General features: G+C 41.6%; 1 protein-coding gene across 5 annotated transcripts in view; it reads right to left on the reverse strand.

The window, feature by feature from the left end:
- Positions 1-135: 135 nt before the first annotated feature.
- TRAF2 (TNF receptor associated factor 2) overlaps positions 136-22,464 on the reverse strand; it is a 119,622-nt gene continuing 97,293 nt past the window's right edge. For 4 of the 5 annotated variants that reach the window (XM_077476954.1, XM_077476945.1, XM_077476930.1 and 1 more), the window contains 4 exons: positions 21,922-22,275; positions 20,855-21,032; positions 17,402-17,550; positions 12,781-13,107 (listed from right to left, as the gene is read on the reverse strand). In XM_077476954.1, the coding sequence (XP_077333080.1) occupies positions 12,889-13,107; positions 17,402-17,550; positions 20,855-21,032; positions 21,922-22,275 (900 nt within the window). In that variant the 3' untranslated portion in view covers positions 12,781-12,888. Of the gene's footprint in view, positions 3,218-12,780; positions 13,108-17,401; positions 17,551-20,854; positions 21,033-21,921; positions 22,276-22,464 lie in introns of those variants that run through there. The other variant, XM_077476963.1, reaches the window with a different exon arrangement.

Consider the following 22,464-nt stretch of genomic DNA (forward strand, 5'->3'; position numbering starts at 1 on the left):
CCAAATAGGAAATAATGGCAGGTGCCATATGTAGAGACAGCAAGTTTAACATGTAGATTGTACTGTGTGTCATATGAATTACACCCATTGCTAAATTTAGATATAGTGCTTTTCTGAAAAATAAAAATTTGCCCGTTGACATTTAATTTTTTATCAAAAAAAAAACAAAACACATACAAAAGTATGTAGATATCACATTACAAATTTTAAAGTACACACTGCAAAAATAAAATATACATTTACAGGAGTTAATGAGGTGTGGATATAAAAACAAAAAAATATCCAAGGTGGATGCAGCATCTGTCCCCCTGCTGACTCGATGACTGAGAACCAAAAGATCACATGACTGCTCAGCTCGGTCTTCAGTGAACAGAAACACTGACTGACTGGTTCTCTGCTCTGCCCCTCCAGCACTCACTGTAGAGAGGGCGAGAACTGCTGGCTCAGGCTCTCCGTGGCTCACCAAAAGCCTGAGCCTGAGCCAGCTGCTGATTCAGGCATCTGAGTGGACCCAGACAATAAAGTTGGGCTCTCTCCATAGTCTTTACCGGCTCTGTGACATTAGCCGCCAGAAAGCTTCAGGCTCCTGCTGACTGAACCTGGGCGACAAGAGTGCAGAACGAAGTACAGTCAAACAAGTTTTGGCTATACTACTACTTAAAATTATACGGCCCATATTGTTTAACCACTTGCCAAACCACAGCTCACGTACATTTAATGCAGCAGGTTGGCAGCGCTGAGCAAATCGCCATACCTGTATGGCGGTACGCTTTCACTACCACTGCGCAAGTGTGCCCATGGGTCGGGGGGACTCGCTGTCCGCCAGCGACCTGCGATCACTTAGTACAGACGCAGAACGGGGATCTGCCAGTGTAAACAAACAGATCCCCATTCTGACGGGACATGTCAGAGATCCTGTTCTCAGTGATCGGGAACAGTAATCTCAGTGAGCCCATCCCCCTGCAGTTATTTTTATAGCACTGATCAATGTAATAATGTCACTGATCCCCAAAAAGTGTAATTTGGGGTCAGATTTGTCTGCCGCAATGTCACAACCCAACAAAAAATTTGCAGATCGCCACCATTACTAGTAAAAACTATTTAAAAAAAAAAGAAATAAAAGCCCCTAAATCTATCCCATAGTTTGTAGATGCGATAACTTTTGCGCAAACCAATCAATATACGCCTATTGTGATTTTTTTTTTTCACCAAAAACATGTAGAAGAATATATAATCGACCTAAACTGATGAATATATATTTTTTGTATGCATTACAAAAAGTAAAAAAATAATTTTTTTCAAAATTGTCGCTCTTTGTTTAAAGCGCAAAAAATAAAACACATTTAAAAGCAACACAGGGCCAAATCGCAAAAAGTGCTTTGGTCAGGAAGGGGGTAAAATCTTCCGGGGCTGAAGCAGTTAACCACTTAAAGCGGAGTTCTGACAAAAACAAAACTTATAACTATATAAATCATAAAAAATGTGAACATATATGAATTAAATGGATATAAGTGTCAGCACGTATTTTAAGGATAACTGTGCATTTTTAGGTAGGTCGGTCGCATGGCGATTCGGGTGTCTCCGATGCATGGGGACCGGAAAATTGATTGCGGGTGACGTCATCCCGACTTGTCCGCCCCTCCCAGGAAAGTGCTCTGAACGTATTTTTAAAACGACTTCCCTTTCATAAATGCTGTGTTACAATGGCCCCGCTGTATGTGCTTTTAAAAAATATATATATATCACTTCATACCGAATTTCACAGTAGTAAGTACAATACATCCCGATCATGTGACTCGCGGCCATCCCGTTTCACATGTCTGAGTCCTAACGTCAGCGGGAATTCTCAGCCACGGCGCCTCTCTTCTGATATGATAGCTATAGTCAGCGGGCGGGGCTGAGAATTCCCGCTGATGTCAGGACAGGAGTCACATGATCGGGATGTATTGTACTTACTGCTGTGAAATTCGGTATGAAACAATATATATATTTTTTAAAACACATAGAGCGGGGCCATTTGGAACATGACATTTATTAAAAGGAAGTAACGACAGCAAGCAGAGTACAAATGTGTTTGTACTCTACTTACATCTCAAGCTCCATGCTGACCGGGCCCTGGGCTTCCTGCTGCACATTCCACTGTTAACTCCTAGTGTGCTAGAAGGTGCAAACAGGAATGCCAAGGAACTGTCAGCACCACTTGCTGGCGGCCCGTGCATTGTGGGGGGGGGGGGGGGGGGGGGGTTAGTGAAGCGTCAAAGCCAGGTGTACATGTCTCACTGCGCTGTCCTGCATAGCCGGACAATCTTTTGGGAACCATGATGTGTCCCAGAAGAATGCAGGATTGAAGGGCCGCCTAGGTGGCCCAAGCGGAAGCGGGAGCTCGTTAGTAATTGTGATGAATCGCCGAATTGAATCGTTGACCAGATAATCGTAATCGAATTGTGAGACCAGTGAAGACGCACACTCCTACTTGACATGCTATGCCTACATTACTCCATCCATGAGAACACCACCACAGGGATATAGCATGAGCTGCTTTTACCTTGCTGGTAACAAAAGCTTATAGTTGGCCCACTACAGATGCCAGATATTAATGACAGTTCAATCTATAAGAGACCTGGTATATTCCTGCATGAAAATGTAAAATTCACTCCATCCCAAAGCAAAATAAATACACAATATTCATCTATAAGTCTTTAAATGCATTGAACAACTTTAACTACATACTCTCCAGGGCAGATTATATATTTTTATTTATATATATATATATATATATATATATATATATATATATATATATATATATATAATTCACATAAGTCCCTGCCCTTTAGTTTAAATCAAATTTATATACTTGTGTATTGTGTATAATACCTGGAATAGCGATTTCTTGCTGTTACTACATTCTAAATAAGAAATCTTGGTATTGATCTGTATAATCCCATTATATGAAAGCTATAAATTACTACATTACACCCCCCTCAATCCTTCACCTACAGAAACCAATATTGTGCCTGCAAAAAATCCAAGTCCATACCACAACTCAAGAAAACATTCAATGTCACCCTCAATGTCCACAGACAGACGGGTGTCTGCTTAATTTCACCTTCAATTAGTCTTGTTTTCTCCAAGAGCGTTAAATCCATATAGAACTATATGTCCTTATTAGCTGTATGCCAGTGAAAGCTTTCAGTCCATATTTAGTCCTGGCACTCTGTGGGGTAAGAACAGTCATTTATATAGCAGTAATAAAGCAGTAAAATTTCCCATGAGCTCAATCTTCCAGGTTCCTTGGCTCATCAGCTCCCTCTGGTGGTGAAAACTGTGCTAGCATGCCAGCTGCCCCTGGTGGAAAATTCTGTTTGCTCACCATCTCTATCTGGTGGCTAATTAAAGCAATGCTTAATTTGACTACCCCTAACCAAAATGCTAATGTCAGAAAATAAAATGGGAAAAACTATTCAAGCAAAACCAAGTCAGTCTCCTCAGCAAGTAGCAATGTAAATCCAACTGTTAGCATGCTTTTTAGCACCCAATTGCATAATACATTCTCTAAATTCACCGATATACATCACGCTGGCTTGCAGTTAGCATTTTTTTTTTTTTTTGTTAACTCTTATGAAAAGTTACTGAGGTATGGAGGCTTTTATCGATTACTTCAATTAAAAAAATTGTAAGGGAGAAGGGAAAAGGGGAAAAAGAGAAACCTTCACACAAAAGACCTCAAGGAAAAGTGTTGGTTCTATTGGACTTTTTAGGCAAAAATAAAAAACAATATGAGCGCCAGAACATATCCGAGTTTTAGTTCTGTACTTGACACCCTGTATTAATGTATAAGTTGTCAATTTTTTGGATATATATGGAAATGAATATGAATTTTGTCTGTACTAATCTTGACAGGATATTAAGTAGTACTTGATATGTTTTTACAATTCCCCTCCTTTTGTTTTTGTTCTAATTTTTAGTTTTTTTAAATAAATAATATTTTTGAATATATCGTTTTATTTTTGCCTAAAAAGTCCAATAGAACCAACACTTTTCCTTGAGGTCTTTTGTGTGAAGGTTTCGCTTTTCCCCTTACAATTTTTGAATTGAAGTTATGATTAGGACGTGGCAATTGGTTTTTTGACTTTTTAGTGTATCCGCAGATACCACCCTGTGATAGATACACACCCCTATTTCATTTTATTGATTACTTTCATAATAAGATGCAGATTGCTTTTCTGACAATTGATCCAATGGCTTCAATAATTTCTGTCACTGATCTGGAACAAACAGGACTTCTGACTTGACGGTGACTTTCCCCATTATTGAATGTAGAGCAGTTGATGGTGAACCTTGGCACCCCAGATGTTTTTGAACTACATGTCCCATGATGCTCATGCACTCAGTGTAGGGGAGCATCATGGAAAATGTTGTTCCAAAACATCTGGCGTGCCAAGGTTCACCATCACTGCTCTAGGAGGTATTGTAGGCAGAGAAGTAGAACACACAGGCAACCAGCATTTTCAGGTGATCAGAAATGGAGAGCTTGCATAATTCTTGCAATACAGAATCCTGAATGGTACTTGATGAGCAATGGGGGTCAATGATATTATAAAGAATGAATAGTTCCAGAATGGCCTGATCCCTGTGAGTGCCTTGACAGACAGACAAGGACTATGCTCTAAATGTAGATATAGTACATTGTGTGTGAAAGTAGTCAAATTCTGCCATCACATGAATCCACTTCAGCTCAGCAGCTCACCAGCACCCTTAGCTGACCCAGCCCAGTCCTGTCGTGCGAGGAATCCGCAGACTGTGATTGATGAGCTCTCCTTCTGAAAATGCTTGTTGCCTGACAATCAGTCACCCCAAGAAAGCATGCAGATTAGGGATTGTAGGAGAGACCTTGGAATTCCTCATCTGTGAACATTCTAGTAGATAAACATGACTGTCAGGCACCTTGTATTTTCATCAGAAGAGAAAGGCAGCCCCTGTATTCCTCTCATGACAGGTTTACTTTCAGATGTCTGGAGATTCTTTCAGCCGGCAGGACACAGCGAAGCCTCTGGGGCTGTTGTAAGACAGCTGCTGCTTGCACACATTGCTTTATCTACATGGCTAGAGGCGGGCAGTAAGGTCTTGTTTATTGAAGTGTCTGACAGGTAGCATGGTGGAGAACAGATGATTATTTACACCCTTCATGGCACACAATGGCAGAGGTAGGCAAGACAGACCGTTCTCATTTCAGACACTTTTGAGAGAAGGGGGGGGGGGGGGGGGGGAGCAGCTTAGCATAGTTACTAAATTTAACAAATTACAGATTCCTCCATGTATTAAGCTGGAGTAGTGTCTAATTCACCAGATTCATTTCTCCCCTACAAAATACCCATTAAAGCAGAACTAAACATGTCTACTCTAACAGTCTGGGTCCCATACTGGCAGGCATCTTTTCCCTGTGTGCCGGTCTTCAGGCATCTCCACGGACCGGCATGGGATGACAAACTCCTGCACATGCACAGAAGGCAGTCATCCCATCACACATGCATCAATGCCGGCAATGTAAACTGAGCTGTGCAGCTCTGTTTATATGCCACAGAAGGCTACAAGCTGGCAGGTGGTACCTCTCCTACAATAAGCTGCCTGCTCTCAAGCCTTTTGTTCAATTCCTTCAGTTCCACTTTAAGGCTATGAAACATCCAGCAGGCCATTCCATAAGGAACTATTATGATTATGTTTAAAGGACAGATGAATTTCATAACTAAAAAGGCACCACCTCAAACTTCTAGGTATAAATACAGACTGCAGACAAGGACCAGCATCTTCTCAGCACCTGGTCTTACACCTTCCTAGAGATGGCAGACATTCTCCATGAAATCCTGTTATTTTTTTTCTGTCCAACAGCAGTATATCCTCAGACTCTGTACCAGTTCATATCAACATGGAAATTGGGCTCCTCAGCAGTCACCTTCTGAGGCGTTTAACAAATCTATACAGTTTTATTTACTACCAGCAATGTCAGAGCCCTTGAAATAACCTCCACATATTTCTTTAGGCTACTTTCACAATGGGGCCACACCACATTAGAGCTAAAGCGTTTTAGCAGCAATTTTCGGCCACTTTTGAGGGGCGCTTTTCACCGCCCTGCTAGCGGCCAAAGAAAGTGTTAAAAATGCCCGTTGCAGCACTGCCAAAGTGCTGCCTATTCATTTCAATGGGCAGGGCATTTTGGAAGCATTGTATATCTACTTAAGGCTCGGTTCACACAGGGGTGACTTGTCCAGGCGACTTAGCCACCTGACAAGTCGTGCTCCATTCTGTACTATGGAACCGTTCTAATAGGAGCGACTCAAGTCGCTCCGACTTAGAAAAAAAGGTTCCTGTACTACTTTTGGGGCGACTTCAGTCGTTTGCAGGTCATGTCTGAGTCGCGCTGCAAGTCGTGCCGCCCCTGTGTAAACCAAGCCTAAGGACCGCCTTATGTATATGTACACGTCGGTACTTTGAAGAAGAATATCTCAGTAACGGCAGCAGCTGCTGCCACAACCGAGATATCCATCTTTACAGGAGGCGGTCCTGTGTACGATAACTGTGGTCGCCGCGAGATCACCGTCATCGGCGGCGGGAGAGGTGGCACCGCCCTCCACCGCTTACAGGAGCCGGCGGTAGCGATCGAGTCCTTTCCACTGCTGGGTATGGAGACAAGTGAGGCTAAGATGGCCCCCACTGGTCTCTATACCTTAGGAGGGTGGAAGTGACGTCAAAGCTTCACTTCCGCCCATACCTCTTAAAAAGGTAAAATTTTTTTATTTATTTTTTTATTACATTTAGGCTGGGTTCACACTGCTTTGTTGACCAGATCGGATGTGATTCGCACCGCACTGCAAATCACATCCGATCTCTGTGCGATGCGAGTTCAGCCATACAGCTAGTATGGCTGAATTCACATTGCATTCGGCCAAAACTCGCATAGGACCCTTTTTTTTCGGTCCGCAGCAGAATCGGATCGCATGGGTGTTCACACCATGCGATCAGATTCCTGTCCGAGTTTGCAGATCGCACTGCGATATACGAACTGATCTGGGGGTGTCATTAATGTTTCACTGACACTCCCAGCAGTCATAGGGCAGTGTGAACTGCCGCTGGGAGGCATTCGATGCAGGAACCTGCAGCGGATTCGCGGCGTTCCCGCATCGCTGCAATGTGAACCCAGCCTTAAGACCAAATATGAGATCTGAGGACTTTTTGACCCCAGATCTCATATTTAAGAGGACCTGTCATGCTTTTTTCTATTACAAGGGATGTTTACATTCCTTGTAATAGGAATAAAAGCAATACTTTTTTTTTTTAAAGTGTAAAAATAAATAAAATCAAGTAAAATAAGAAAAAAATAATTAAAAAAAAAAATAAAAAATAAAAAAGTATTGCAATGACCACCATTTTATTCTCTAGGGTGTTAGAAAAAAAATATATAATATTTGGGGGTTCCAAGTAATTTTCTAGAAAAAAAAAAAAAAATGTTTTAAACATGTAAACACCAAATATGAAAAAGAGGCCTGGTCCTTAAGTGGATATACAGCGCTCCCAAACCACCCCAAAGATGCTGCTTTTTTCCTGCCCACAAGTGCACTGCCCAAGTGTGCAAGCACTCCGGCTTTCACACTGGGGAGGCATGAGAGGCACTTTACAGGCACTATTTTTGCCTTAAAACTGCCTTGAGTGTGAAAGGGGACTTACTGTTCTCCTAAGGTATGAAGAAAAAAAACGTTATGAAGTTGCTAACTGGATCAGAAGATATCCACTGAAGTGCATGATTTTAAAGTATTTTCTAGGAGACAAGTACCGGTACATTAATATAAAAACATTAATTTGGACAAAGTATAATATGAGTTTGTGATAAGAGAAATGGCCATTTTAAAATTTCTAATGTCATTTGCACAAGGTGTGGATTTCTTTATTGACCAGAATCACATTAACATATATATCAGAGCACTATTGTCTCACAGGACAAGCCTCAGGGGTGCATCTGAAGTCTGTATTTATTGAAGTAAGCTGGGAGGTCTTTCAGTATTTTAAGTTCTCCTCCTCTAAGAAATTCTCCAGTTAGAACTTTCACAGAGTGTATATGTATAATACATATATACACACACACACACACAGAGCAGAGGCACCCTCTGTCTCTACATACATTTTATCCTACCCCCAATAAAGCTTGTCCAAGTTAGCCAAGAATCTTAGTACCTACCAATCAGCCCTGATAGGGCCTGCCATCATAAGGTCCAGGACTGACCTGCAGCACAGTTTAACTGGTTACCAACCACTAAACTGGCAGTGCTAGCACAAACCTGGGGGCGAGCCACATATGCACCAATCAAATTGAGAAGCATGTAAAGCTCAGCCAGTGCACAACTGGCACTGTATCAGGCAGACACATGAACATTCATAGGGCTGGTCGTTAGGCAAGGGATTTCATGAACATCAACCCCTCCCCCAATGAGCTTCCACAGATGAAAGCCAATGGTATGGTCTACAGATTTGTGGTAAAAGAAAGCTATATGTGGAGGGGTTACTAGTAGCAGTACTACTATTTATGTAGTGGCATTGCAAGAAGGTTCTAATTGGAGAATAGAAAAATGCCCAAATATAGACAGAGCAGACTGCCCAAGACCTCTCCTCGGCAGTAGACTCTGATGTGCAACACATTTGGCCAGCCACAGAACCAAAGACCAGTATAGATGATCCGCACTGTTCACGAGCAGCGATTGCATACAGGATCAGAGTAGGACACATCAATACAGTCCTGGAGCCATCATATTTTCTCATGGCTCTTGCATATCAATTTTTTGGCTCCTGTGAAAAATGTTGCCCAAACAAAGGCATAGGAGGCCTGGAAGATTAAACTGCCACTGTTCAAGGTGACTGAACCTTTTCCAATTTATCCATCCACTGAGATGAATGGGCCATGCAGAGATTTATCTAGGTGCCAATAACAAGCAATTATGACCATCATAACTACTTATTATACAGTTTTCCAACTGTACATCCCCATGTGTGCCACTCCTGCCACTGGCCAAAGTGCAAGCAACAGTTTGGGTTGCTCCCAGTGGGTTTGGGGATAGAAGATATATCCTAATCTTTTTTTGGGAGACCTCTCCCCATCTACGGGTACACTAGTGGCCCAAAAGCACCGCTAAAATGTTGGTAAAGCGGCGCTAAAAATAGCACCACTTTACCGCTGATGCCCGGGCGGCTCAGTGTGAAAGGGGTCTTGCTGAGTTTTCAAGTTAAGACACTACTGCTGTAAAATGATGGCACCTGGTCCCTAGGGAAAAAATTCAATAAAAAATGAATTAATGGGGGGCGAGGACCCTCTATACATTGCCACTGAAAGTTTGACATGGGAAACGTAATTAAGGAGGTAGTTCCCAAAGGAAACCATAGGCTGGAGTTCAAAGCTATAAAGTCTGTACATTGAGGGACAACCTCTGTGCCACAAATCCACTGTGCAGCAATTTGAACCAATCACTGATGCAAGTCACACTCACATGACACAGTGGACTCCTCACCTAGTCATACAAATTTTCTAGGATGTTCCATCTTTCCACCTTTAGTCTGTCCATCCCATTGTTGTACTCAACATCATGTTTTTAGCAAAATGATAGAAAGCAAAGTTTTCACTAATAACTACAAAGGTGATATTTTCATCAAAAGATCCCATTTTCAAACTCCTAACCAATGGGAACCCATTTTGAATCATGTGTCCACATTAAACTCACACTTTTCACTCACTGTCCATGGAAACTAGAAAATTTTCTATCAACACAATTTCATCCGTTTCCCAGAAAATGGACATAAAACACAAACTCTTTATAAAAAAAAGACATCCAGTGTGACATCTCATACCTCATGTAAAATTTACATTGAGTAGAGCTTGTGCCCTGTCATCAATAGCAAACCTCAAACCAAATTCAAAGCTTGGTCCTCTGCATCCACAGGAAGAAAAACAGGACTATTCATGGAATGATCTATGATTGGTTAGAAGTGGGTACAAGCAAAATATAACAAAGGCTACTGGCATGTCAAAGTGGACACTGATTTATCACGTTTCATCTGAAGGATATTCTTCTTGAGACAAGTCAACAAATGTTAAACTTCAAATTAGAGGTCGAGCGATATGGGTTTTTCTCTGGCCGATGCCGATATTTAGAAATCATGGCGGCCGATGGCCGATAAATTATGCCGATTTTTTAGGCCCCCTTCATCTCCTAAAACCTAACAGACACCTAATCCCACTGGGGCGTTTTTTTTAGGCGCTTTTGGGCTAAAAATAGCGCCTGTAAAGTGCCTGAGAAACGGCTCCCCTGCAGTCTGTGTGAAAGAGAGTGCCTTCACACTGAGGCGATGCGCTGGCAGGATGTTAAAAAAAAGTCCTGCAAGCAGCACGTTTGGAGTGGTGTATACCGCTCCTCCACCACTCCTGCCCATTGATATTAAATCGGCACCACTGCCGAAGCGCATGCAATGCGATTTGGCAGCAGTGCTTCACGGGCGCATTTAACCTCTTCTTCGGCCGCTAGCTGGGTTATATGCGCCCCACTAGCAGCCGAAAAGCACCACTAAAATGATGGTAAAGCGCTGCTAAAACTAGCAGCATTTTACCATCAACACCTGCCCGCTCCAGTGTGAAAGCAGCCTATAAAATAAAATCAGGTAGTCAACTTTTGGCCGAAAAAAAAAAATGGGCTAACTTTACTGTTTCAGGTTTTTTTTTTTTTTTTTTATCATTTAGTGCATTTTTTCCCCCAAAAAATTGCATTTGAAAGACCTCTGCGCAAATGCCGTGTGACATAAAATATTGCAACAAACACTATTTTATTCCCTAGGATCTCTGCTAAAAAAATATATATATATAATTTTTTGGGGGTCTAAGTGATTTTCGGGCAGAAAATACAGGAATTTTACTTGTAAGCAACAAGTGTCAGAAAAGATTTAGTCTTTAAATGGTTAAACTGAGAACTCTACACACTGAGTTTAGTTCATTCATTCAAGTTATATCTTTTTGCTCTTTTCTTGGCAGACTGCCCAGAGAGGAAACAAGTCTTCTATGAAGACTCAGCCAACTTGCACAGACTTCTATTACAGAAGTCATTTCCAAGTCACACTGTTCTAAATCGGCCTTTTTATCAGCTCAATCGGCCGATGCCGATTAATAAAAAAAACTGCAAATATCGGTCGACCTCTACTTCAAATACAGGATGTACAGATTAGGTTAAGGGATTTGACTTGGTATAGGGACCATTCATGGATGAACTTGCGTGAAAGGATGTGGGTCGCCTTCACGGTCCCACACTGATGTCTAATGAGGATACAGGTCAGTTGAAGAGCCTTGCATGCTGTATAGAGAAAAACATTGACAATACTGTCCAACTGCCTGTTATCCAGGTATGAAGGATACTGGGACACAACTACACTTACTAACTTGGACAATTTTTGCTGAATAATAAGTGACGAATGCTATAGTGCATACCAACCCATTAGAATTCATCACCAAATAGTCCAATCTTGTGAACTCCGATTGATTGCAAAGGGCCACTGCACCTTAAACATCGTCACATTTTGAACTTATAAACAAGCAAAAATCAAAATAATCAGTGACAACAAAAGGAAGCTTCCCTATAAAAATAAACGTTTACAATCCACTTTCTCCACGAAAGGTCTATTCAATGGAAAAACCTTCTCTCCACAAAATTTCCAACCTTGGAAATCAAAAAATAAATTACAAAAAAGTGAGAGAAAGAGCAGCGTTCCTGAGGATGCAAAGGAGCAGCAGTTTAAAGCGGGAGTCCGCCGGGACTCCGCATTTTTTTTTTTTTTTAAAGCCAGCAGCTACAAATACTGTAGCTGCTGACTTCTAAAATAGTGACACTTACCTGTCCAGCGTGCCCGCGATGTCGGCACCTGAAGCCGATCTCTAGATAGTCACTCGGGTGCTGCCGCCGCCATCTTGGGTATGGGAATCAGGAAATGGAGCCTTTCGGCTTCATTTCCCGGTTCCCTACTGCGCATGCGCGAGTCGCGCTGCGCAATAAGGACGGTCCCCGCTGCCTCTGGGATCTGTGTGTTTCCCAGCAGGCAGCGGGGCACTTGCGGAAGGGGGCGGGCACTTGCGGAAAGGGGCGTAATCTACGCCCCTTTCCGCAGAGAGCTATCCCGGAAGTGGGTGCAGTTACCTGGATTATCCAGGTAACTGCACCCCCCTCCCCCCTGAAAGGTGCCAATTGTGGCGCCGGAGGGGGGGAGGATTCCGATGAACGGAAGGTCCATTTTAGGGTGGACCTCCGCTTTAACCAAAAGACATGGGGGAAAAAAAAAAAAAAAAAGTTTGTATAATTCCACCAGCTGAAGACAAGGAACCCCATATACAAAAAGTGTCTGAAAGGAACACATCTAGCTGACCCCCAAATACCAATTAGATTACAAGCTAATGCAAAGGCCATATGATAAAAGCAAATATTTGATTGGTATAAAGAGGCTCTTATGTCACATTTTTCCTCGATTTACATCTGGGCATCTACAACACATTGGCATGCTCCATTTTCAATTTTTCCACAAGTGCAAGATATTTACAGACATGGCACCCCTTTATATATTGTTCCACAGCAAGGGTGCTTCTTGTATCACAGGTAGACCTACAAATTGTTAAGGTCCATTAACAAATGCTTTTCTGTTGTACACTTCTTATAAACACAGAACACATAAAAGTGCAGGCTCAACACAAAATTCACCAGAAGGAGCTGAAGGCGAAACAAAGCCAACTTTAAATCTTTCATCCTTATCAGACCTGATCTCCTCACAAGCCAGGCTCATCAAATGGCAGGCTGTTTTGGGAAAATATCCATGATATTAAAGCCCAGAGAGGTCCACAATGGCCTTAATGAATATTGTATCCTTTCCAATGTATGAATTCTTGCCTTCCAGTTTAGCGAGGGGACAGAAGAGGGGACATCCACTGGCGATGTTCATTTCACTTACGGGACGCTGAAAGGAAGAGGAGGTTATGTCTGGTCTGAAGGCATCAATGATGTGTTCCCGATTGTTCTGGTCCAGCAACATCAAAGTCACCTGCAAACAAGAATAAGGCCAGATATAAACCTATGAGACAAAAGAAATCTTAAACTCTAACAACCAGTTAGAGTCTGAAAGAACAGCAGACTGTTATATTTTGAAAGTTAAAGGAAACCTGAGCCAAGATCATGCACACTAAAGTATTTACATATCCTGACAATGCCATAAAGCCACTTTAAAACACGCACTCATCCATCTTTGTATCAAGCATAGTGAAGGAATTATTTTTTTACATTTCACAACATGGGCAGTGTTTTTTTATGAGAAGAGAATCTTGGCAGGCTGCCAGCCCTCTGCTGTACACAACCAGTAGTTAGAAACTGATAGGACATAGGGATGGGCCATTTTAAAGCGATTTTTTAACCACAAAATTTTAAAGAAATTTTACTGGTTGTCAAGAGTATGTAAATCGTTTAACGTCTATAGTCTGGACATAGACATACTTTAAGCTACAAAATACAATGGAGAACTCTGGCATTTTTTTTGTTTTGTTTTTTTAGATAAAATGGGGAAGGGTCAGGCAGGCCATAGACCACGGGTTGCAGGAAACAATTTGCACGATTCCTCCATCAACAGTGTTGACAGGGGAATCCCTCCTGCCAAAAGATCGCCAGGCAGCAAAAACTCATACGTTTTAGCTATAGATCCATATTAACACTTTTAAAGTGGGTGTTGGGGGTGAGGGTTTAGAGGTCGCAATGACCGGCAGTGAGCACAGAACAGAGGGGATTAGTGGAGAAATCAGGAGATAAAAATATGCACCAATACAAAACTGGGGAATGTTCACAAATGCCAGGAGCCTAGTCAATATGGAGGAACTGGAGCTACTACTACACAAGAAGGATGTTGACTTCATGGGAATATTAGAAACTTGGTTTGACAGCTCACATGACTGGATAGCAAACATTCCTTATATTGGAGGGGAGTGTCTATATATCAGAAAAGATTTAAAGAACTATGGTCAAAAAGTAAAAATCAGTATGTGATATAAAGCTGTAACCTTTAAAATATGTCACTAGTTGTTTTTAAAACAGTAAGGCTGTTCACATATTTACCTTTTCCCCCCTGCATCTGAAAGCTCTCATGTTTATTTCCGGTAATCAGGAAACAACTGTGCTTCCTCTTCTCTGAATGCCCTTTTACAAGGTGCCGCTCTGTATAGACTACAATGTGCCATACTGGCATCATTGGGGGAGTTGCTCTTTCATCTCAGGCATCACAGGAGCCCCGGCAAGGCTCCTCCTACCCGCCTTCACAATCCCCCCCCCCCCGTGATGCCCTGCCCACTTCTGCTCACTCCTTCCTATCTTTACTGTTCTAGCCTGATTTGCTACTAACTTCTACATGTGACAGGGGACAACAGCCATGAGAAAATCACAGTGTGCAAATATAGCAGCAGCTAATACATTTCAATACTAGTATTAAATAGTAATTGTATTAGATTATATTCGATTCATTTAAAAAGCACTGTAAACACTCTTATACAATTTAAAAAAAAATTACAAAAATACAAACGACATTATAAAAAAGAAGAATCAGTAGTAACTACTCTAACTTTCACTTTCGTGATCTATCTTCTAAGCAAAAAAGTTGTGATTCTCATTTTAGCCAGAATCGTGCAGCTCTAACACACACCCACACAGGTTGAAATAGATGGACTGTTGTCTTTATTCAACCCTACCTACTATGTAACACTAATTTCATTGCACTTTGGGCATTGAACTTCATATTGCCTCTCCCAAACAACCTCTTTCTCTGCATCAATGAAAGCAAAGCTCATGCTGTACCAGAGCACAGAAAAAAATTATTTTGAGCTCCATGTCTGCTTGTTTTGAAGGTCTAAATAAAAAAATAAAAAAAAACAGAGAATGAATGGGGTACTTAGAACAGCATGCCTGACAGTTTTAGGAATGAGGGTATAAAACAGCATAATTAAGATATTTATTTTTTCTAAAAGCTTAAGAATGTTTAATCACTTAAGGTCTGCCGTGTGTAATTATAAGTCGGCAGAATGGCACGGACGGACACAAGCAAGTACCCATACGTGCCTGCCTTCCAGCGGGTGGGGGGTCCGAAAGGACCCCCTCCCGCTGGCTGCGGTGGTCCGTTTCGCTTCAGGAGCAATCCGGGATGAGGGGATGGCCGTTGGCTTCTGGCCATCCCCCCTCGATCGCTCCTGGCGAACGAGAAGCTTCCCCCGCCTGTGTAGTGTAAACACAGGCAGGAGGAAGTGATGTCACTCTCCTCGGGGCGGTCTTTTTGACCGGACTGCGAGGAGAGGACATAGTAAGTGTGCACCAACACTACATTGACATGTAGGTACACATAGGCACACTGTCACCCCCCCCAGTCACAGTGATCATTTATTTACTGATCACTGCATTTAGTGTCAGTTGTAACTGTAAAAACTGTCAGGGCAGTTAGTGTTAGGTCCAGGGTAGCCCCCTACCCCCCCAATAAAGGTTTAACCCTCTGATTGCCCCCCCCAGGTAACCCTTTCACCCCCTTTTGCCAGTGTCACTAAGCAATCGTTTTTCTGATCGCTGCATTAGTGTCACTGGTGACGCTGGTTAGCCAGTTAGTTATTTAGGTTCCCTGTCAGGTTTTTATATAGCGTCAGGGACCCCCATATACTACCTAATAAAGGTTTTAACCCCCTGATTGCCCCTAGTTAACCCTTTCACCAGTGATCACCGTATAAGTGTTACGGTGACTGATTAGTTTGCTTTTTATAGCATCAGGGCACCCGCCATTTATTACCCAATAAAGGTTTAACCCCCTGATCACCCGGCAGGTGATATCAATTAGGTTTTAGGGTCAGATAGGGTCTGCGTCGCCCCAGGCAGCGCTAGGTTAGTGCCAGTACTGCTAACACCCACACGCAAAGCATACACCTCCCGTGGTGGTATAGTATTTGATAGCATTTTTGGTAGCATTTTATATTTAAATCCTGAAGGCAGTGCTTTGTTTTCGGGGTCCCGTACACGGATAGGCTCCCAAAAAGTCCCCCACATGTGGTATCCCCATACTCAGGAGAAGCAGCAGAATTTATTTTGGGGTGTAATTTCACTTATGCCCATAGCATGTGTGAGCAATATATGATTTAGTGACAACTTTGTGCAAAAAAAAAAAAAAAAAAAGTTTGTAATACTCCCGCAACTTGTGGCAAACTATAAAATATTTCATGGACTCAACATGCCTCTCAGTAAATAGCTTGGGATGTCTACTTTCCAAAATGGGGTCATTTGGGGGGGTTTTGTGCTATTTTGGCATTTTATGGCCTTCGAAACTGTGATGGGTAGTGAGGAGTGAAATCAAAAATTTGCACCCTTAGAAATCCTGAAGGCAGCGATTGGTTTTTGGGGTCTCGTACGCGGCTAGGCTCCCAAAAAGTCCCACATATGTGATATCCCCGTACTCAGGAGAAGCAGAATATATTTTGAGGTGCAATTCCACATATAACTATGGCATGTGTGAGCAATATATCATTTAGTGACAACTTTTTGTAAACTTTTTATTTTCTCATTATTCAATCACTTGGGACAAAAAAAATAAAATAAATATTCAATGGGTTCAACATGCCCCTCAGCAATTTCCTTGGGGTGTCTACTTTCCAAAATGGGGTAATGGGGGGGGGGGGTGTACTGCCCTGCCATTTTAACACCTCAAGAAATGAGAAAGGCAGTCAAATTAAAAGCTGTGTAAATTCCAGAAAATGTACTCTAGTTTGTAGACACTATAACTTTTGCGCAAACCGATAAATATAAGCTTATTGACTTAACTAAAGATATGTGGCTGAATACAGTTTGGCCTAAATGTATGACCAAAATTGAGCTTATTCGATTTTTCTTATAACAAAAAGTAGAATTTTTTTTTTCAACATTTTCAGTCTTTCCTTTTATATCGTAAAAAATAAAAATTGCATACCATCAAAAGAAAGCTCTATTTGTGGGAAGAAAAGGACGCAAATTTCGTTTGGGTACAACATTGCATGGCCGCACAATTACCAGTTAAAGCAGTGCAAAATTGTAAAAAGACCTCTGGTCCTTAGGCTGACAATTGGTCCGGGGCTTAAGTGGTTAAGCTTTCAATATATAAGGCATAATCTATTACAGCCTGTGAAACGTTAAGAGCAGATCAGAATGAAAGGGCAACCTGTGGTCTGTCTTGTTTCAGACAGACCCTTTCACAAACAAGAAACACTTGGGTGACATTGAAAATACTTTATATTGCTTTACAAGTATGGTTGTGGGCTTCCCCCCCCCAAATATGAGATCCCCACTCCACTGACCTTTTGGTTAAATGGCCACCTCAGAAGGGCATCGCTGGGTCCTTTCATGACCACAAAGAACAGGGAGAGGTGTGTTCCACGTCCAGTTCCATCTCCATTCAGGTATATTCGTAGACACATTTTGTAACCATATTTACTGGTATAGAAAGCTGGATAAAAAACACAATATATTGTCAAATATGTTTCCTCGTTGCCATCAACTGTACGATCCTTTCCTGCAAAAGACCTACAGCCTTACCTCCATCTTTGCTGCTTGGGTCTTAATTCTTTATGTACTTTTAATTAAATTTTTTCCAGAAACAGGGCAATTTCCAGCATTTAGCCTAATAAACCTATAATTTGGAATACCATCACTGGCTTAAATATATGGAGTGGGATTTAAAATTCTAGGCTGAACTTTCCAGCTGCTGTGCACACTGGTTCCTTAGTAGGCAAGCATATCAAACATACACCTGACATGTCTAAGAGCTGCACAGTCCCTGTATGCTCTCCCACATGTATATCACATACATTCCAGCTAAGGGTCTTGGTTGTTTGGGCACAATAACCCATTCAGTTCTGAGTATCAATGGCAACATCTTCCTCTAACAACCAATCCCAGCACTGCTGATCTTAGAGAAAGAATTATACCTGATACAGCCATTAGCCCATTCAGAAATTAAATGAGCAGAACACTGGACAGTCTTCCCCATGTGGTCAGAGTTTAACTTTTTTCCATGAAAATCCCTTTATAAAATAAATGCTTAAAATAGATTATTCACACATGGCCCCCTCCCTTACTTTTGTTTGCAAGTTTATTTTTAAGGTCAGTAACTGAAGTCTATGGTGCTAAGCTACGCATGCACTGGGAGTGCAATGGAACGCAGAGACATTTTTGAAGAACATCTGTGTGATGCTGGGCAGACCTCACAGGGAAAACTTGAGTTCTGTTTGAGGTTAGTATGGTACATTACAGACCTGCTCAGAAGGCGAGCGCAGCTATCGATACTTTGAGATCATGCAACATGCTTATCACACACACATTTTACCTGAAGCAAACAAGGTAATCATTTTATGGCTTTGTGATATACAAAAAGTACAAGTACTTCAGAACGGTGCAGTCTTAAGCACAGTGCTTATTCGTGTTTTATAAGCATAAGTCATTATTTTTCTCTACTATTAAAACTTTTGATAACACTAGATAACAAAATTATTTTTTTCTGAAAATAACCTGTAACGTAACCTAACCTATTACAATCCATTTTATAGAAATCTTCAGTTTTTCTAATTTGCAAACCTGTTGGCTATGCTACACATAAGTACAACTGGAATATCTGTGGAGATCCAAAAGTAGTGGATCTGCTGCTTGAAATACAGCTCATATACAGTCATGGCCAAAAGTTTTGAGAATGACACAAAATATTAATTTTCACAAAGTCTGCTGCCTCAGTGTTTTTAGGTCTTTTTGTCAGATGTTACTATGGTATAATGAAGTACAATTATAAACATTTCATAAGTGTCAAAGGATTTTATCGATAACTGCATTAAGTTTATGCAGCAAGTCAGTATTTTTTCAAGACCTCTGCAATTCGCTCTTGGCATGCTGTCAACTTTAGTCAGAATTTGTGGGGTTTTTTTTTTTTTTTGCCCACCTCTTGAGGATTCACCACACAAGTTCTCAATATGATTAAGGCATTTCCTGGCCACGGATCCAACATTTCTAAGTTTTGTTCCCTAAGCCGCTTGGTTATCACTTTTGCCTTATAGCAAGGTATCATGCCGGAAAAGGCATGGTTTGTCACCAAACTGTTCTTAAGTAGTTGGGAGAAGTTGATCTCAGAGGAAGTTTTTGTACCATTCTTTTTTGATGGCTGTGCTCTTAGGCAAATTGTGAGTGAGCCCACTCCCTTGGCCAAGAAGCAACCCCACACATGATTGGTCTCAGGATGCTTTACTTTTGGCATGACACATGACTGATGGTAGTGCTTGCCTTTTCTGCTCAGGACAATTTTTTTTACGGATGCCTCAAACAAATCGGAAAGGGGATTCAGAGAAAATTACTTTACACCGGGGTCCTCAGCAGTCCAAGCATTGTACCTTTTGCAGAATAGTCTGTCCCTGAGGTTTTTCCCAGAGAAAAGCTGCTTCTTTGCTGCACCTTCTTGATACCAGGCAGTCTTTCAAAAGTGTTCACCTTACTGTGCATGCAGCTGTACCCACCTGGTGCCATTACTGAGCAAGCTCTGCACTAGTGGTACCCCGATCCAACAGCTGAATCAACTGTAGGAGACGGGCCTGGTGCTTGCTGGACTTTGTTGGGTGACCGGAAGTTTTCTTCACAAATGCAATGTAAATGTTTTTTTTATGGGATTGAGTTAATTTTCGTGCCAAAGGGGGACTTTGCAATTAATTGCAATTCATCTGATCACTCTTCATAACATTCAGGAAACAGACTTTGTGAAAAATTATATTTGTGTCATTCTCAAAACATTTTGGCACAGCTGTATACCAAGTATTGTTACATATGCAAATGGAACAATCATGCAAAACAATTGCATCATAATAAATGTTCACTCATTTGATTCCAAGACAGATAAATGTGGCATGTGAACTACTTGTTTTCTCGGCAGACATTTTTGACTCTGCTTCACATAAAAATCGGGCTGATGAAAAATGTAATGAAAGCGATGAAGAATAGGTGAAGGTGTTCCCAAAAATAAGTGATGCCAAGGTTAAGGAAGGTATTTTTTGTTGGTCCACAGATCAGAAATGTCAATGACAAGCGGCTCGAAGATCTGTTAGAGGGGCCAGAGAAAATCTCCAGGAAACCATTCAAAGGATGTTGAGAATTTTCTTAGCAAATACAGGGCACCTACATTCAATTGGTTGATTAACTTCTTACAGCATACACGGCCATTAAGTGTAACATGTCACTGAAGATTCATTTTCTGCATTCATGCTTGAACTTTTCCCACAAATCTAGGTGCAGTTAGTGACTAACACGGTGAAACGTTTCACCAAAACATTGCCACAATGGAAATCAGTATCTGGGCAACTGGAATCCATCAGTGCTGGCTGACTATTGGTGGACACTACAGCTAGATGACCCAAACACTGAGAAAAAAATGAAAAATCAACAGCACAACATTTTAACCCTGTTGAACTCACATGCTGCGTCTTGAAATTAAGGCATTTAGACATGGCATAGGCTTTGATGGTTGCAGTGTCTGAAATGCACTGAACAGAACAGATGTGAAAAAAGGGCCCTTTGTACTGGAATCTACTACAGAGCAAATGCAGCTTCACATTTACCCTAAAGAAGTGAATATTGCTTTAAATTCAATAGTAATTCAGGCCGATTTCCAGTTATCTATTACAGTCACTTGCCACCCACACATTTGTTAAGGTCAATGATCTCCGTTAGATACCCAGTCTATGTCCTACATAACGTCACCAAGCTGCTAAAAGACTCACGAGGGGAGAACATGGCTGGGCAGCGGCCTACAATAGCATCCTGACGCTTCTTGGCGAACTCCGGAATTTTCCAGACAAATATGCCATCAAAGGTGGAAAGTTCTGCCTCTTGTAGCCTAGTCTCCAGTTCTACCAGCTGTAGGTCCTTCTGTCCCAGCGTACGCTCCAGTTGTCTCACCTGTGAGCACAAGAGATCAAAGAGAGCAAGTCATTCTTTTTATCTCACACAACTTGCGTTCTTTCCAACTATATCCCTATTGCTACCAGTATCCTCTTTTCCCTTTAAAGAGGAAGTAAAGTAACCTTGATGGGTTTTAAGTCCTCTTTTGCTCCCTGCAAATTAAAAGCATAATGGGATAGTATGCATCATATACTAGAACATTATGTGACCCTTACCTGCAAATGAATCCATCGTTCTCCCCTGTGCAGGCTGTGTCCATCTTCACCCCTCTTGCTTCCGGGGTCTGCGGACTCTGGCTCTGTGACTGCTGGGGAAGGAAACAGCACGGAGGTCTGTTTCTTCACAGCAAATGCGCCAATTACATCGGCACACTACAAATTAAATATCTCCTAAACGGCGCACGTTTAGGAGATATTTCCACTACCTATTGGTAAACCTTATTCTAGGCTTACCTATAATTAAATTGCTAATTGTCATCGCTAATATCCAGGGAATGGTTTCATAAACTGGATATTTTTATGGGTGTACAATGGATAGTTAGGATGAGGTTTAGTTTCAGGGATACATTCACATAAAGGGTTAGGGTTTAGAATTTGTTTTTTGCATCATGCCAAAAGCTACTGACAATTTTATTTAAAAAAAATAAATAAAAAATAGTACCATTTGGAGACCGAATTTTTTTTTTGTAGTCTTGAGACAGCTCTGGCCTCTAAATCACCCCAAATTACACTATTTGTTAGTTCCAAACCTGCTCTCCACAGGCCCCAAACCAATAAGTTAATTTTAAGTTTCCTGATGAATAAGCCTCCAAGTATTCTGAAAGTATGACCCTCAAACATAAGGCTTCAACCCACAGAGAAGACTCCAGGCAGCTTGCCAGACTCACCTTGTTTGTAAGGCTATCAATCTTCTCCTGATCTGTCCTCCGCAGCTTCATGGCCTCCTCTGTGACTACGCTGGCCCTCTCCACCTCTTTGTTGAGGACACAGACAATATTTTCCATCACCGTGCTCTTCTTCTCCAATGTCTCAAGCTTCCGCAGCAAATCTGGGGCTTTGGCAAATTCTGATGTTGAATGCAATGTAGTCAAGGAAGCTGGGCTGCCCTGCGTGGACATTGACACCAGACGTTGGGTGACATCAATAATCTCCTTCCTGTGTGGCTGGATGAACTCCCACACTTTAGCCAAGTGCTCCGGCAAGAACTTGGTTTCATGCTCCAGGCACTTATCATTCTCCACCTATGAACACACAAATACATGAGGCTACTGAGTGGTTGAAGAATCAGCTTAACCAATATTTATTAGAACCTATATTTGTAAAAAATGGAAACATGGTCATTATGTGGGCTGCAGTGTGTTAATATCTGCCACATGTTAAGGTGAATCAGAGCTTCCCAACATCAATGCAGGATCCCTTGACCTAACAAA

Source organism: Lithobates pipiens, unplaced genomic scaffold (genome assembly GCF_037356315.1).
Source record: "Lithobates pipiens isolate NorthernLeopardFrog02 unplaced genomic scaffold, aLitPip1_a1.2 Scaffold_1, whole genome shotgun sequence".
In the NCBI taxonomy this organism is placed as follows: Eukaryota; Metazoa; Chordata; class Amphibia; order Anura; family Ranidae; genus Lithobates; species Lithobates pipiens.